This window comes from Plecotus auritus, assembly GCF_963455305.1.
Source record: "Plecotus auritus genome assembly, chromosome: 1".
NCBI lineage: Eukaryota > Metazoa > Chordata > Mammalia > Chiroptera > Vespertilionidae > Plecotus > Plecotus auritus.
In genome coordinates this window covers 59,415,972-59,434,467 of record NC_137770.1, presented here as the reverse complement: position 1 = coordinate 59,434,467, position 18,496 = coordinate 59,415,972, and the positions used below count along the sequence as shown (strand labels likewise).

The following is an 18,496-nucleotide window of genomic DNA, read 5'->3' as shown; positions in this document are numbered from 1 at the left end:
GGATTCATACAGAAGGTCGTCTGGTCTAATTAGTATATTATGCTTTTATTATAGATTTTTAAAACTCCACTCTCACCCCTAGCCAGTTTGGTTCAGTGGACAGAGCACTGGCCTGCAGACTAAAGGGTCCAGGGTTCAATTCCGGTCAAGGGCACGTACCTTGGTTGCAGGCTTGATCATGGTCCAGGTCAGGATGTGTGCAGGAAACAACCAATCGATATGTCTCTCACATTGTTTCTCTCTGTCACCCCCCTCCCTTTCTCTCTCTCCAAAAACCAATGGAAAATATATCCTCGGGTGAGAATTCAAAAAATTTTTTATATTTTTTAATCTGAAAAACAAACAAAAAAACCCCACTCTCGTACTTCAGGATTCCCTGGGCTTTCCTGGGGTTCAAAGCTATGTTCCCAGAGCTCCCCTGTCAGTCTTCCTGAAGGTTGTGGATTTGGCTGAGGTGAGAAAGCAGCTTCTGGCCATCCCACTCCCCAGCCCCCTGCACAGGAAACCACCTGCTGACGAGACCTTTACTAGTACCCCAGAGAAAGTTCTAAATGTCCACAGGTAATCTCTCATCTGTCTCAAGTTCTGAAGATGGAACTAGGCAGACCATCAGGTGCCTCAGGTTAGAGAACTACAGCAAGTATAGCTCTTACTTATTAATACAGGGTAATTTTATAGATGTCTTTGATTACATATATATTTCCCCTAATTGTTATCAATAATATTGTTTATAAATGAGCCATATTTTACAAAAGAACACAAAGGCAAAACCACACTAGAATTCAGGTCTTTTAACACTTGGTCCAGGGATCAGTACACTTTATTACTAATACTGAAATAAAAATTTAGCCATTACTATATAGTTCTATAACCCTAAAAATCTCTCATTTATTCTAAATTCTGTCCTAAAAAATAATATAAAAATGAGTTACTAACACTATTAACATACTTAACTTGTAAATAATGTAAAAGTACAGAAACATGAAGTATTAAGTATATATTTTTCTTTGAACATATATCCTACCTCAGTAGTATATGTGGGTGAAGTTATTTTCTTCCAAGTAATTGATACTTTACCTTCGTTTAGTACGTTTAAATAATAAATACGTAGGCAATTACTAAAGAAATTATTTTATGTGCAAATAATGTGTAGACATTCTACCCATAAATTGAATTTTCCCGAAAACAATTAGTTTTTTTAAAAGAAAAGCTCACAAAATTTTTAAGAAGCTCTGGATTCCCCTGCTTCTAAATCATTGTTGAGTGAAAAAAATAAAGCCTATTCTACAAGGAATCTCAAGTTAGAATTTTCTCAAAAGTGAAATTAGAGAGCAGAGTGCCATTTCAGAAACGACTATTCACTCACCCCAACATCCACAACTGCCTTTCCAAACAGGTAAACCAGGTCAAAAGAATCCAACAGAATTAGGCTTCCACATGAAGCCATTATGTTCTTCTAATATGTTAATAAACCAAAATATGAAATACTGAAATCAAAATAAAAGATATTGAGAACTTGAGGCTAATTATCATACAGATTGTTAGTTCCTTGTCATATCCGTCCTTCTATAAAGTTAATAAAGGGAAGATTTTTACTGCAAAGAACATTTTATTTTATATATCACTAGCCATGAATGTTTGTCATCAGTTACTATATAAATGCTGCCTGGTGCCATTATCCAAGTGGCACCACCATTTTATGTCCACAATTCACTTTGTCTTTATAAAATTGTCATAATTTACATAAGTCATCTATCACTGAAGATTTAACATTGAGATGCAATCTAGCATCCATATTATGTGATGTTTTGCAGATAGTAATGTAGAAGAGATGTATTTTTAATCACCTTTTCATCTGAGTCACCTTATGTAAAAAAGAAATCAATAATTTAGAGCACCTAAGTCTCTAAAGGAAATTTTCAATGTGCTCATAGAAATAGTTAAACAGGATTGTCAGAAACAACTTCCATGTCCACATCCTCTTGTAGTTTCTGTACCATTTTGTCTTCCAACTGCTTCCCTTTGCCTTAAAAAAAAGAAAAATTAAAAATTTTATCAACTCAATGTGACCTTACAGACTCATCAACACTTTATAAAGGATCTTGGATGTTTTAAAATAACATTGGCAATTTCTAAGATATTTAAGAATAGTAAATAATCTATACAGATCTTATAATATACCACGCATTAAGAAGGCATTCTACTTACTTTGCTCATTTCACCCTCATCACAACTTGTATTTTATTTCATTTTAGTTATTGATTTGAGGGGGGGAAGAGTTACAGAGAGAGAGAGAGAGAGAGAGAGAGAGAGAGAGCGAGAGAGAGAAAAGGAAGGAGGGAGAGAGAGAGTGATAGAGAAACACCGATCTGTAGTTTCACTTATTTATGCATTCTCTGGTTGATTCTTGTATGTGCCCTGACCAGGAACCTAGCCCACAACCTTGACGTATCAGGACAACACTAAACAACTTAGCAACCAGGCCAGGGCACATTTTAAAGAAGAGAAAAGCTGAGGCATGGAGACAGGTGAACTTGCCCAAGAGCACTCAGTTGGTAAGTCCAGTAAGTCAAAGTGATGGAATTTGAACCCTGGCCCTCATGGATCCATGGTCCCTGCTCTAAACACTGTACTACCAACCTCAGAGGGTTATCTAAAAACTTAGATAACAATGTTTCATTCCTGTTGTTTTTTAGGTGTCAGTTTGAAACAAATGCTCCAGGATTCTATTTTGCTTTAATAAAATTTGGTACAAACACAACCAAGGTTCAACTTTAACACAAATCTACTCAACATGTGCTTACAGAATTTGACATTTCCTAATAAGCTTTAGGCATGGAATCATTCAGAAATCAAGTCTTCACCTAAATCTCACCAAAGTACTTGGTGCCAACTGAGTAAGACTGGTTTTTCTCACACCTCACAAAAGAAACTGCACAGACAGCTGCCCAAATAAGTGACTACTAATCTACACTAATAAAAGAGAAACATGCAAATTAACCATCACTCTGCTACACCAAGCCACACCCACCAGCCAATCAGGAGCAAGTATGCAAATTAACCCAAGATGGCAGCTGGCCACAGAGCTGGAGCAACCAGGAGGCTTGGGTTGCCCTGGCAATGGAGGAAGCCAAGCTTCCTGCCCGCCTTGGCCTCCACTCAAGGCTATAAAGTTTCAATTACAGAAGATAAATAAATCCCAACAAAAATGGCGGTAGCCACAGAGCTGGAGAGAGCAGAAGGCTTGGGTTGCCCCCGGCGATGGAAGAAGCCAAGCTTCCTGGCCGGCCCTGGCCTCCACTCAAGGCTACAAAGTTTCAATTATAGAAGATAAATAAATCCTAGATCATTGGTTCCAGCCGGCCCCAGCCTCTGCTTAAGGAGGCGCTGGAAAAAAAAAAAAGAAAAAGAAAAAAAGGAGGGGCTGGGCCAAAACCGGTTTGGCTCAGTGGATAGAGCGTCGGCCTGCGGACTCAAGGGTCCCGGGTTCGATTCCGGTCAAGGGCATGTACCTTGGTTGCGGGCACATCCCCAGTGGGAGGTGTGCAGGAGGCAGCTGATCGATGTTTCTCTCTCATCGATGTTTCTAGCTCTCTATCCCTCTCCCTTCCTCTCTGTAAAAAATCAATAAAATATATTTTAAAAAAAAAAAAAAAAAAAAAAGGAGGGGCTGGTACCTTGGGTTGCCAGCGGGTGATCAGGCCAGGATGGGATGGCAAGGGCCGTTGGGGGTAAGCAGACCAGCAGGGGGGGCCAGGTGAGGGTGAGCAGGCCATCAGTGGGGGTCAATTGGAGGTGATCAGGACAGCGGGGGCGGGGGGGACAGTTTGGAGTGAGCAGGCCAGTAGGGGGGCCGTTGAGGGTGCTCAGGCTGGCGGTGGGGGGGCATTTGGGGGTGAGCAGGCGGCGGCAGGGGGCAGTTGGGGCAAGCAAGCCAGCAGGCAGAGTGGTTAGGGGCAATCAGGCAGGCAGGCAGGCAAGTGAGCAGTTAGGAGCCAGCAGTCCCAGATTGTGAGAGGGATGTCCAACTGCCGGTTTAGGCCCGATCCCTGTAAACTGGCAGTAGGACATCCTTTGAGGGGGTCCCAGATTGGAGAGGGTGCAGGCCGGGCTGAGGAACACCACCCCCCCAATGCACAAATTTCATGCACCGGGCCTCTAGTCCTATATAATAAAAGCCTAATATGCTAAGTGTCCCACCATTCATTCGACTGTTCGACCAGTTGCTATGACGCACACTGACCACCAGGGGCAGATGCTCCGACAGGTAGGTTAGCTTGCTGCTGGGGGTCTGGCTGATCGGGACTGGGTGAGACAGGCCAGACACACCCTGGAGCCCGCCAGTTGTCCCTCCCCGGCCCTGATCATGCACCGGTGAGGTCCCGTATTGCGAGAGGGCACAGGCCAGGTCAAGGGACCCCACCGGTGCATGAATCCGTGCACTGGGCCTCTAGTAAGTTACATAAACACAAAGAGGTTTTAATACAAAACTGTAGTTCTCAAAACTTACATTATCAGAATTGCCTGGAGACCTACTTAAAGAACAGAGGCCCAGAATCAAAGGGCCAGAGCCTCTATATCAGTGGTTCTCAACCCTTCTAATGCCACGGCCCTTTAATACAGTTCCTCATGTTGTGGTGATCCCCAACTATAAAATTATTTTCGTTGCTACTTCATAACTGTAATTTCGCTACTGTTATGAATAGTAATGTAAATATCTGTGTTTTCCGATGGTCTTAGGCTCTACAGCAGCGGTTCTCAACCTGTGGGTCGCGACCCACAGGTTGAGAACCACTAGCAGGGTTGCCTAAGACCATCAGAAAACACAGATATTTACATTACAATTCTTAACAGTAGAAAAATTACAGTTATGAAGTAGCAACGAAAATAATTTTATGGTTGGGGGTCACCACAACATGAGGAACTGTATTAAAGGGCCGTGGCATTAGAAAGGTTGAGAACCACTGCTCTATATTTATGCTAAGTTCCCCAAGTAATTCCCATACTGACCAGTCTGAGAACCACTAACACAGAACACTGTTATTTAATAAAAACAGGTATGAGGCAAAACTACCTATGAAATTATTACTCAACTCATTTTGATTAACTTGGAGAGATAACTTACAGAATATACACTGAGTGGCCAGATGATTATGATCTCTGAACACATAATCATCTGGCCACTCAGTGTACTTATGTATAAGGGAAAGCTTGCAAATCTTGATATGTCAAGGAACCAGGAGATAGTGGCCCCCAGCCTCTGGCTAGTAAGACCTCTGCTTCTTTCTAACTACCCACAATGCAGTTCTTATACATGGAAAAACCTTATTTTAAAATCCCAACTCTGTGGTCAGTCTACACTGAGTGGCCAGATTATTATATGTTCAGAGATCATAATAATCTGGCCACTCAGTGTAAGATTTTGTGAAGGAGAAAAAAACACACATGTAAAAAAATTGACTGAAACTGGGAAATACGTATACTGAATAACTTATAACCATCTAACCAAGGCATATCATAAATGTTCTGAGATAACATTTACGTGAAAAAAATACTCAACCTTAAAGAGCTAATTGATACCAAATTACATAGGCCTCAAAAATCTAGATTTTTTCATCTTTCTACTTAAAGCAAAGAATTCCTACGCAATGCTTTACTTACATGCAAAAGGTGCCCGGATGAGATGGATGTTTTGCTTGACTTCTTTGATGTCCTGAGCTTTCTGTAGTTCTTTATTTTTCTTCAACCTAGGGTAGCAACATTTAAGGCCAAGATTTCAGTTACTAAAACTTTAGACATTAATCTGTAATTTTTAAAAATAAAATTTAGTAATTAAATAAGCCATATAGATGAGGAATGGGAGCGCAATTATTTTCTAGTTACAAATGAGCTTAAATAGGATTCCCACACTACAAACTTGTTTATTCAGTGTATACCTAGTGCCTAATTGGAAATAAAATGAGGATTCAATATATATTTGTGGAGTGAATGAAGAAATGAGATTGAAGGAAGAAATTAAATTTCAGAGATCAATGTCTATTATATACATGTAGTGCAAATCTTCTAGAGCCTTGATCATCTCTCCTCAAATAGAGAACAGTCTCTGTTACCTAATTTTTAAAATCATTCAGTAATTACAAGAGCACAAACTCGTAAGACATTCAACAAAAAACTAACAGACTTGTTCCCAAACATTTTAGCCCCTTCTCTGTAATGCTTTCACTATCTTTTAAAGCTAAAAAGCTGTTGATGCATGCTTCTTTTCTATGACAGTCTGCCATAGAGACCAGGATTAAAGTAAATGTGGCAAAATGCTAATAGAATATGCAAGAGTTATTTATACTATTCTTACCAGTTTTTGTAAGTCTGAAGTTATGTGGGAAAAAAACATGCCTCTAAATGTCTACTAGCAATTATTTTTCCAAGAGTTACTCTATACATATATTCATACCTGTTCATTATAAATTTAGCTTGACGTTTCTGTTTGATCTCTTCAACTCTCTTCATTGCATCAACTACAAAAAAATTCATAAGAGTTAGCAAATTATTCACATTCAAGCAAGAGCTTTAACAATAACTTTATTCTAATTAAGAAATTGATTAAATGAAAAACTCATTTTTTAAAAAACCCTGCTAAAACAGCTGAGGTAACCTTTGCTGACATCACTGTTAACTATTTTTTACAAGTATCATTTCTCTAAGTTTTATTTTACAAAAGCTTTTGCTACTAAATTGTCCTTCTATAGTAAAGCAGTCTAATGCTTTTCAAATTTTATTCTACAGAGAACTCAGATAAATAGCAATAGCATTCTCATTTTGTCATTTCCATAAATGAAAGACAGCACCTTTCCAGTCATAAAGACCAGTTTTCCTTCAAGGGCCTGGGAGATAATCAGCACATTTCGAACACTGGTAAAATGAACCAGTCAACCACTAAAATCCAACTGTTTTGGAAAATGTGTACAAGAAGCTGAGCCCAACTATGCTCTAGCATCTATATCAGCACTGTCCAATGTAAGATACACCACATAGGTAACTTTGAATTTCTAGCAGATACATTAAAAAGAAACAGGTCAACATTAAATTTAACGATATACTTTGTTTCACCCAACATATCTAGAATATTGTCATTTCAACATGCAATCAGTATAAAAAGTTATTAGAGACATTTTATGCTTGCTTTCATACTAAGTCTTCAAAAACCACATGTATTTTGTATTTACAGCACATTTCAATGCAGACTAGCCACATTTCAAGTGCTTAGTAGACCCAGTGGCTAGTAGCTACCATACTGGACAACATACTCCCAATCTAGCTTCTTAAAATATAGTCTGTAGAGAGAAGTATAGCAAGATATTCACAGTCTTAAAGTATCTCCCCACAATAGAGTTATTAATTACAAAGGGCAAAACACAAACTTTACAGTGTGGAAACCTGGCAGACACCCTTTAGCCAAAGATCAAAGTTAGCATTGCCAGTAATAGGACTAATGAATAGCAGGTGTCTCCTGACAGGACAATGACAAGAACTTCCCATTACTTTAAACCAAATACCTGGCTATAATCTTCAAAATGGTCAATTTCGTGAAATATGAAAATAAACTCAGGAACTGTTCCAAACTGAATGAGACTAAAACAGACAGGACATATACTATTCTAGCAACTTTTGCAATAAAAGATATTGGGACAATTAGAAAAATCTATACAGGTCTAAGATTAAATGATACTACTCTATCAATGTTAATTTCTTGATTCTAATAATTACACTGTGGTTTTATGAGAGACTGTTCTATTTTTCGGAAATATTTATCAAGCTATTTAGGGACAGAGGAGCATATGTATGCAACTTAAACAGTTCAGAAAAAAAAAATATATAGAAGGAAGGAAAGGGAGAGAAACAGAGAAGAAAAGGTAAATTCAACATTCAGGGAATCTGGATAAAGGTATCAGAGGATTCTACTACTGCCACTTCTGTTTAGTCTGAAATTATGTCAAATAAAAACTTTTTTATTCTCGCATCACCTGGGAGTTTGTTAGAAATGTAAAATCTTAGGTCCCACCCAAACTGTATCAGAATCTGCATTTTTTTTTAAATATATTTTATTGATTTTTTACAGAGAGGAAGGAAGAGGGATAGATAGTTAGAAACATCGATGAGAGAGAAACATCGATCAGCTGCCTCTTGCACACCTCCTACTGGGGATGTGCCCGCAACCAAGTTACATGCCCTTGACCGGAATCGAACCTGGGACCTTTCAGTCCGCAGGCTGACGCTCTATCCACTGAGCCAAACCGTTTTGGCAGAATCTGCATTTTAATAAGATCCCCCAGAAGGCCCCACAGTGCCTCTGGCATTAAGATGATGTTTACATGAATAACTGTAAGACAATGTCAACTCTAAATCTGCACATGCTGTGGCTTAGAATAATACAAGATGCGGCAAAAATAGTTTTATAGTTGTTTGTATGGAAAATAATACAATAAATAATAAATAATAAAAGAATAAACTCTGTTTTGCATACTCACAGCTGTAAACCTACTTTTGCCCTACTCTGTATGCTTGATATGTAACTTTTTTCCTTCTTTCTTTGCCTTTCACAGCAAAAAATGATACAGGCAAGTTCTACTATTCAGAAGCATTTTCATATCTTGAAGTTACTCAGAAGGGAAATAACACAAGTGGCAGGTAAATCCTTTCCAAGAATAAGATACTGCATTTCTGGATATTCCAGAAGACGAAAAACTTTTAAACATAAGCATCTAGTAAGTATTAAAAATTGGTCTGCAATACAGAGACATGATGGATAAAATACAAATTATTCTTCCTACTATTACTGCTTTCAAAGTTCTCCTACTGCTGTTTCTGTAGATATCCGCTTCTTAACAAAGATTGCTCAGTGCATATCTTCACACAATTTGATAATATAAGCAATAAATATGAAACTATTGTCAATTGCCTAGTTTACAGACAAGATGATACTGAAATATGGAGTGCGGGGAATTAAGAAATCTTTTAGAAGTTTTTTTTCTGGAACACTACTAACAGCTATTATTGTGTAAGCCAGCAGGAAATAGTTTTAAGTTCCAAAAGACTCATACAGTCTACCCAGGAGTTCTTTGGAAAGTCTATTTTTAAGATCCCAATACAAAAGGACATCAGAATCTGTGTAGCAAAAAAATACTCAATAGAGCACCGCTTCTTACAGAACTTGCAGAAGTATAAACGAGTGGGGCAAGGGAATGAGACTGTGATCACAGCTGAACCAATTACCATCTAACAGAAGCACTGAAATAGGAGAACTCAGTAAAATGCACCGAGAGGGCAGGGACTGTGTACACCCTGTTCATCTTCACATGCTCGCATCAGCGCTTACTGTTTAAGTATATGAGTCTCACAGAGCACATTATTTATAGCAATCAATGTAAATAACACAAAACCAGCATGGAAGGTCATAGTAACTGCATATCCACATACGAATAAAATAAGATACGCATCTCAGTTTCAACATCAAGCTGAATAACAGTAGTTATAAAATATGTCACGGTGATATGCAGCTACTCGTCAAGGAGTAACAAAAGAAAAAACAAAGGCCAAAATGCAATATAGCTCCATGGTGTCCAGAAATGATTTATGATCCTCCCAATAATGTCCTTGACAGGACTGCCTTTTGGAATCAATTTAAGAATCCTATGAAAAATGTGTAACTATTTGAGGTGACGAATGTTAACTAGACTTATTGTGATCATTTCTCCATATCAAAATATCAAATCATTATGTTGTACAGCTGAAACCAATATAGTGTTATATGGCAATTATGTCAAATAAAAAAGAATCCTATGAAGTTATTGATCTCTTTAGAAATCAGTAAGTTTGAATCAGTGTTATTTCCAAGCCAAATAAACCAAATAAAATCAAATGCTTTACAGAAAAATTCTTCCTCCAATTACAAAATTTTTAAAAAACTTTTAAAAAAATTTTTAAAAGGAAGAAAAAAGAAGATACCAAGAAGCAGAATGCGTGCTATGTGCAACAGGCAATTCTAAAACAGGACTCTGATTCCTCCACACAGTTCAGGAAGGTAAAGCTTTAGAGGGTGTCAAATACCACCACAAATGCCCACAACGTTCAATTCCTCTCCCGAATTCTTGTGACTGACTGGCTGAGAAAAAGATGTTGAAAGGGATGCCCTGTCTGTGATCCATTACAAACTAATAAAGTTTAGAGAATGCTAAGCTTTAGGGACTACTAGTTAACAAACTACATCACCCTCAACACAAGACTAGAAATGGCTAAAGACATCAAGGCGGGAAGAAAAGGCAGGGCCAGGGGCCATAAACACACACAAACAGTGGAATCTATAAGCTATCCTAAGAACTCAATTTTACTAAATGTGTGCTTTCTGTCATCTCTGCCTACTTAAAAAAAACAAACAAAAAAAAAAAACAACAACAACAAATAAACTACAAGAACAAGATATTGCTTTTAATTTCAGTAATCTATAGCTTCATTTTTACCTAAGACTTTCTGATAGAAAATTTATAATTATCACCGTGAGTGCTGCACTTTTTAATTTTACCAAATCACTCAATTTTACATAAATACACTGTATCTCTAAATCAAATCATCTCAACTTGTAAAGTGTGCTAGGTTTTGTGTATATTTTAACTATACCACACTCACCCAACAAAGTATTCTCTCTCTTTTTTTTTTCCCCTTCAGATTTCTGGATGTTTTGTGTGTGAGCACTTCAAATATTATCAAATTTAATAATTACATTATTTTTATAATGGACACATCAGCCACTTGTGGAAAGGGTTTTGAGTAGCTTATGAAAATTCCTGGCATTCCCTGGGACTTACTCGTTTTATTCCACAGCTCTCGCTGATATTTGACAGGTTCATTTCTGCGTTTTTCAAATTCAAATGAATTATCCTGTAAGGGGGGGACAGATTTGGTTTTTACAAAGGTATGAAGGAAACATTTCTTAAAATATATTTTCCTTTTCACAAGCATTCAGAATGTATTAAACTATGGACACACATTAAGATTCCCCCGAGGGTGATCCCAACAATACAAGTTTTTAAACCTTTTCTCCTTTACACACCACGATGTACAAGACAGCCCTACTGAAAACATTTTTCTATATCCAAGTGATTCTCAAAGGGAGGGGGGAGAAGAACTCAAACTTTATTCTTCAGGAGAGGCATATAACATTCATGGGATCAAACAAATTGAAAAAGCTTCCCTAACTTCCCATTCCTAGATGAGACCACAGTCAGAAAACTTTGTATTAGGCTGAACCATATGAAATTACCATTTTTCACAGATCAAAAGAATCAAACATTGAGAATTTCATGTGGTTCAACCTAAATACCCATCATGCTTATACATTTAAAGACCTATACACCTTTGTGCTAAAGCAGTGGTCGGCAAACTGCAGCTCGCGAGCCACATGCGCTCGAGAGCCGCAGTTTGCCGCTCTGTTGACTAGTGAGTTTGCCAACCACTGGATAGGGGCTTAATCACAAGGAACAACAACAGCCTGTAATTATTGGAATCGAGAGTCTAGGTCAGTGGTCGGCAAACTCTATTAGTCAACAGAGCGGCAAACCGCAGAGGCTCGCGAGCCGCAGTTTGCCAACCACTGTGCTAAAGCATAAAGCTATGAAACTACACATCCTCAAGTCAATATAATGCTACTCTACATGACATAAGCTTTGCCCTGAAATTCTTCAGGTCCCTTCTTAATGTAGTTGGTATTTTGACAGTTAATAATCCTATTTATCTTAAAACATGCAAAACAATTTTGGAAAAACTACAGGTATTTATTGGTTTCCAAATCTACCTAACAGGAATATGGAACAGCACTAACTCTGTGTCTGGCTAGTTCATTTATAATACACATGACTCTATTTAGATCACAATAACATCAACAATGACAAGGTCACCAGCAAGTGACTGCGAGTGGTATTCTTTCTTCATTCATATAGTTGCCACCTACAATTAAGTGCTTGTTTCCTCTTGCCCATACTGAAAATTACTTTTGTAACGATAACTATAATTTGGCCTTGCATCTTGTCAAAAAATATTCATTACATTCATTGAAAACCTCTGGTTTTGTTAAGGAAGCCAGCAAAGGGCTTCATGGCAATTCTTAGATACTGCCCTTAAGGAGTAGGGGGGTGGGAAAATAGCTGTGGGTTTGGGGGAAGAGGAAGTCATGGAGGGAGGGGACAGTTTCAGGGGTCCTCAAACTATTTGAACAGGGGGCCAGTTCACTGTCCCTCAGTCCATTGCAGGGCCGGACTATAGTTTAAAAAAACAACTATGAACAAATTCCTATGCGCACTGCGGGCCCGGGACACGTCGGCTGCTAAGCAGGACAGGCAGCAGCACCCGGCGGGCCAGATGAATGTCCTCGGCGGGCCGCATGTGGCCCGCGGGCCGTGGTTTGAGGACCCCTGGTTTAGATCTTCCTCCCTCGAGGGTAGCCTGTGCAGCAGCATTCAGCTCCTCCCTTCAAAGGGGCTGAATGTGGACAAGCTTCCCCAGATCCTTTGACCAATTCAGGAACAGCAGCAATATGACGACAGGGACTCACACACGAAATTCCCTTCTCACAGCAATACTACGCGAACTAACTTCTCTGCTCTCAGACACAGAGTCCTGCTAAGGAAATCTATACACTGATAAGTGAGTCTATTACAAATCTCATCTGAGTCCTCACTGCTGTTCAAGAATCCTTTAATTAATTTTTAAATTCCTCTCAAAATCCCTAAACAGCAATTTCCAACTTTATTCTTTTCTTTGCAAGAGCTAAAAATAGTTTTTTGAGAATAAGAAAAATCACTTCTATAAACTGGATTATAATTTTTTTTTCCTTTTCAAAGTCAACAGATTTATGGATTTTAGGATTATGTAAGAATTATTACTATAACCAAATACAAAAAAGTCATTCATCAATCATGTTGTAGGAAGCTTTGTTATAGTTAATTAAGTCACATATCCGCCCCACCCCTCCAAAAAAAAAACCTGAAATTTTTAAACTGTAAAAACTATACTCACCACTGTGAGCTCTTTACCAGCTGCTTTACGGAAAGCTTTAGTCCACCTGACCTTGCGAGGATTGCGCTTCTTTTTAAAGTTTTTATGACACTTGGATTTACAAAACCTGAACACCTACAAGAAAAGTTAAAATAGTTAGAAGTCAGTACTAAAGTTTTTTTATCATAGGGTATTACCCCGCCCAGACAAAATATACTATAAAGTCTGAGAAATGACAATGTTTCTCACTCACAATTGCTTCTACTTACCATACTATTAAGAAATATATGGATATACCAGGTTAAATGGAAATTGAACTATTTTTTTACTATCAAGCATCATCATAAATAAAAGCTGAGGGCCCTGAAAATATGGTTAAAAACTACCATTTTCATAAAATAACAGTAAAAACCTTATAATGATCTTGAATCAGGAATAGTTTTAAGGAAAGTCATTTATTTAAATCACTTCCCATTTCACAATAATTCTCAAAATTCACTTTCTATATACCTCAGCTGGGGTAAAAGTTTCAAGCCACCATCCCGAAATCTCCTTTGGTTCTTTCCATCCTTGCACAAAATAATTTCAAAAAGCAACTAAAACTGGCTATAGATTTGTTTTCTAAAATCTACTTGGGAGAAATTTAAGGATGCCTCAATGTGCTCCTAAAATGGATTATTGGGACACATTGTGTAAGTCTAAAATGCATTATTTTGTTACTTTGTAATGTCTTAAAACACATTACAATTTGTGTGTTACCAAAAAAAAAAATATATGAAGAGAAAAGGTAATTTTTTTGAGTTAAATTACCACACCTGAGAAGATGTGACCCAGTTTTAAAAATAAATCAAAATGAGGAATAAACATTTCAAACTTAAATAAGGCAACATACTTGCATATGTCACAAGCCAAAATACTTTTTATTTTATGTATACTTTCTTCTATGGGGAACTTCAAGCAGGTCATTATACACACTAGGATATACTTTTCTTAGAAATGGTCAATACTAGGTTAATCTAATCTAGGCTCATACCTCCTGGAGAGCCCTCTTTGGAGAGACGTGAGTGAAAGTTTGTCTACATTCTTGAATTAATTTCAAAGTAACAAGAAAATATGAGAACTACTGTAGTCTCCTGGAGTAACTCACTATGAAAATACTATCAGTAAAATTTCTTTGAGCATTTCCAGCCCAAAGTATTATAACCTTTTTAAGTAAAAGCCTCCTATGTTTAATACTTACTAGATAACTCCTAGACATATTCCCATTTCTGAGATATATCTAATGAGGGATTTGAACTTGTCCTGGGTCTCCTCAATTCCAGAAAGAGCCCATGGGAAGTTATAGGGAAGTCTATTTGAACTCCAAACCTATAGACATTATCTGACAAGCACAATGAAATATCTGAAGAGGGGATGGGGATTCAATCAGCAAATAAGGTGCATCTACTATGTGCCTGATGTTATTTATACTAGGTATAGGGATATAAGAATAACTAAAACATAAATCCCTACCTTGAGAACTTAGGCTAGCAAGCTAAGTATGATAAAGTCTCACTTTGCAAATAAAAGAGATCGAGATCAGTCACTAGGATATAAAAAATGGGATAAAGCTATATACAATAATCATGTATAAAGTAATATGGAAAAACACAATAAGGTGATTAAATCTCACCTACAGGGTAATCCTGTTTGGTGGATGGATTATGTGTGAGACAAAGCTCTGAAGGCTCAAGTTTCTCTTTTAATTTTGTCCTCTAGCATCATCCTATCTTCAACCTGCAAACAAATGATCCATCTAATCACACCTCAGTCCTCTGACCCTTACTTATTCCACCAATTCAACATTTATTAAGCACTCAGTAGGGTGTATTTTTCCTGTTTATAAACTATGTGAAAATATGGAGCATTATCACTAATTCCACCTTTAAGAAGCTACCTAAGAAGTGTAAGAGGGGAAGTCTCTATGAAAGATGGGCCTCAAAAGCTAAGAGCATACAGGCAGAAAGACTAGTTAGGGGGCCAGAAAAATGACAGGTGCCGAACCTGGAACCAGGGCAGGAAAAGAGAAAGCAAAGACACCACTCACTAGCCTTTGCAAAGGCAGAATGAATAGCACTCTTAACAACTAGATACAAAAGGTGAAAGATCCAAAGACGACTCTTACATTTCTAGCAAAGCTGTCTAGCAGATGAGAGATATTAATTCAGAGAGCAAAATGATCTGAGGTAGTAAGGCACTCTCCTTCAGTGGGCTCACTGTTAGGTACAAACAGGATTACCCAGGCAGGTGGAAAATTCACAACTGGAGCTAAGGAGATACAGATGTGGGATTCATCAACACAGATACAATGAGACACAGGCATGCCTCATTTTATTGCACTTCACTATGTGGCACTTCACAGGTATTGCGCTTTTCTACAAAGCCACACGGCCCACTGTGAATTATGACTCACTTCATTGTGGTGGTCTGGAACCGAATCTACAGTATCTCCAAGGTGTGCCTGTACTTTTCCTTCCTTCGTGCTTCAGGGTCTCCACTACTTCCAATTTCTCCAATCGATTTGTTCTGATCCACCGGTCTTCCCTATCCTTCCCTATGACTACCTACCTCGCCAACCTGAACTTCCCAGGTGTCCGTCAGATCAACATCCAGCTCTAGATAGCTGCTCCCACATCTGTGGTTCTAATTCCAACACCCAGCTGACAAGCACTGCTGGACAAAAACCATAAAATCATGATGACCAGGTCATCTACAAAGCCATACTGCCCACTGTGAATTTTACTGGCAATGATTCATTTTATACTTTTTTTTTTCTTATCATCTTCTTATTGCTCTTTCAAGTCCCCAAACATAGATTTGGTCTCTCCCTTCCAGGAAGAACCCTTGCTCCTGATCTAATGAGCTCAGTATCTTCCATCTATAATAGATAACGCAGTGAAGTAGGAACTGTAATTCCTTAACATGTCAAAATCACCTCCAAATTCATGCATCGTTCACAAAGTCTTTCACAACCAGCCCTTACAGTGTATCGATATGTGTGTCATCTTATGTTTACAGATAAATCTTTTTGCAAATACTTACATTTGTATTTATAGCCCTACCCCAAGCCTCTATTACCACCCATGATGCTTCGTCCTGAGCCTTTGCTCAAACTTCTCCCTTTCTTCCACCAAGAATGCCCTCTCCACACTTGCTCATGCACAATTCAAGATCCAGGGTAAATGTCATCTCCTTTCCGGGCCTTCTCATATATACGACCCCACTCACCTCCAATAACTGCATAATACATAAGTCTGCTAAGCCGACATGAAACATTTCCATCAACCTCTACACACAATGGACAGTCCCAAGGCTTCTTCACCGCTATGCTACGGCCATTAGCAACGACGCCTGCCTGGGCACACGTTCAACAAAGCTTACTGAATTGTAGAGTGGCCACACTGCCCGCTCCTCCTGAACCTTGTAGCAGCCAACCTCGCCCAAGGGTGGCCTGGTGACCAGCTCCGTTCCGGACGCCCGCAAGGCGAAACTCCCCAGGCGGGAGGTCGAGGCCGGAGCTGATGCAAAGCCTCCCTCTCTCGAGGGAAAGCGGGGACGCCGGCCGAACGCCCCGGGCGCAGCGGTGCGCTTCGGCCCTGGCCACTCACCTTGCAGTCGTTACGGACGAACATCATGCCGTGGCCCGGGTATATGGGCCCGGAACAGAAGTAACACTTTTCTATACGCATGTTGAACGCGCGTGAGGACCCACCACCCAAACGCCGAGCGTGAAAGGAAGTGACGTAGCTCCGTCACAGGAAGTGGTTCTTCTTCCAAGTTCCCGACCCGGAAGAGGCGAACGTCCGGCTCCAGGGGCCTTGGGAGAGCGATCGACCTGACGGCGCCCCCGCGTGGCCGCGCTGGCAAAAACACTGCCGGTGGCGCAGGCGCAGGGCTGCAGCGTCAGCCTCGCCGCAGCGAAACGTGGCTGTGTGCTGTCTACCGAGCGCGCTTTCTCACAGCGCCTAGTTTCCTTCTCTGCCATACGCTGTCTCTGGTTTGCGCTTTGCCTCAGAGGTCTTTCCCCGCATTGGATTGTCCCTACAAACTCATTTCTCCATTCCCTTCCCCAGACCCGCCCCAAACCCTCCTGCCTGGCGCTCGCGGCGAGAACCTCCGCTCCTTGGGACACTGCGACGACGCAGCTGAGTCTCTGAGGCTCGGTGGGTTTTACCAGCAAGCTTTAAAAGACAGTGCTGTTCTCCATGTTTGCTTCGGCCCCCTTTTAAACGATACACATATGTGGCAAGAAGAGCCCCAAACCCAAACATTTTCACGGGAAGCTAAGGTGGTTTCCCCAGAGCTCAGTACTCCTCCCCAGGGACGATCAGAGCCTTTTATTACCCGCCAGAGATTTTCTGCGCATAGCCAAGCATATATATATATATATATATATAGTTAGTGTGTGTGTGTGTGAGCGCGTGTGTCCACTCTCTCTCCTTTACTATAACATTGATAAGCATCCTAGGCACCCTCGTCTGCGCTGTCTCCTCAACGCAGAATGAGCTCCCTGAGGGCAGGGGTTTTTGTCGTTTTGTTTACAGCTATGTCCCCAGTACCTAGAATAGTTCCTGGCTCATGAATAAGCATTTAATACACTTTTTAAAAAGTCAATGAACATGTAACATTCTTTTTCATAGTTATTTATATGTAATCGTATAAAGGTATTTTAATTGATTGCCTATGGATTAACATGTTTCCTAAGTTTTTACATGATAGCCATCTACACTGGAGAGGGAGAGATAAAAACATTTTAAAAGGGGGATTAATCTATATAGAACTGCTGGGTCGGAGGATATGTACAGTTTTAAAATTTGGTATATAATACTAAATGCTTTCCAAAAGTTTTAACAACCAATAAGATGCCTCTTTCACCACCTCTTTATCCAAGGTGATTTTGCCAGTCTAAGGTCAAATTTTTCTATTATTTTTAAAATATATTTTTATTGATTTCAGAGAGGAAGGGAGAGGCAGAGAGAGATAGAAACATCAATGATGAGAGAGAATCATTGATTGGCTGCCTCCTGCACACCTTCTACTGCAGATGGAGCCCCTCAGGCAAATACTCTATCCATTGAGCGAAACCAGCCAGGGCCGAATTTTTCTATTATTATTTTAACTTGCATTTAATTATGAATGAAGTTAGAATCTTCCCAAATGTTTGAATACACTTTTTTCTTAATTGCCTGTTTATACCCTTCAGTTTTCTTCTGCGTTATTTTTTAATAGTACTTTACATATTAAGATTAGCCCTCTACTGGCATTTAGAAATTATTTCCTAATTTATCAAGCATTTCCCTCTTCAAAATTGTTCTTCATAACTTTTCTCCATTATTTCAATAGTATCATTTTCACATTTGAATTTGCAACTACTCTGGAATTTGCTTAAGCGTAAATAATGACATAGGATTCC

At 39.2% G+C, this 18,496-nt stretch overlaps 1 protein-coding gene across 1 annotated transcript; it reads right to left on the bottom strand.

Annotated features, from left to right (window-relative positions):
• Nucleotides 1-787: 787 nt before the first annotated feature.
• Nucleotides 788-16,858, bottom strand: RSL24D1 (ribosomal L24 domain containing 1). The gene is made up of 6 exons (XM_080676996.1): nucleotides 16,692-16,858; nucleotides 13,066-13,179; nucleotides 10,860-10,932; nucleotides 6,452-6,515; nucleotides 5,662-5,747; nucleotides 788-2,026 (listed from the first exon to the last, which is right to left on the bottom strand). Exons 1-6 carry the CDS (start codon nucleotides 16,770-16,772, stop codon nucleotides 1,941-1,943), a joined length of 504 nt encoding a protein of 167 aa, XP_080533122.1. The 5' UTR covers nucleotides 16,773-16,858; the 3' UTR covers nucleotides 788-1,940.
• Between the last annotated feature and the right edge of the window lie 1,638 nt (nucleotides 16,859-18,496).

Bases quoted from the DNA above. Each gene is read 5' to 3' on its own strand.
- RSL24D1 (XM_080676996.1), bottom strand. From the start codon at position 16,772: ATGCGTATAGAAAAGTGTTACTTCTGTTCCGGGCCCATATACCCGGGC. The intron at 6,516-10,859 runs GTAAGTCCCAGG...ATTTTTTTGTAG, and splicing joins AGAGCTGTGGAATAAAACGA to TTGATGCAATGAAGAGAGTT. The intron at 2,027-5,661 runs GTAAGTAAAGCA...CTTTTTTTTAAG, and splicing joins CATCCGGGCACCTTTTGCAT to GCAAAGGGAAGCAGTTGGAA.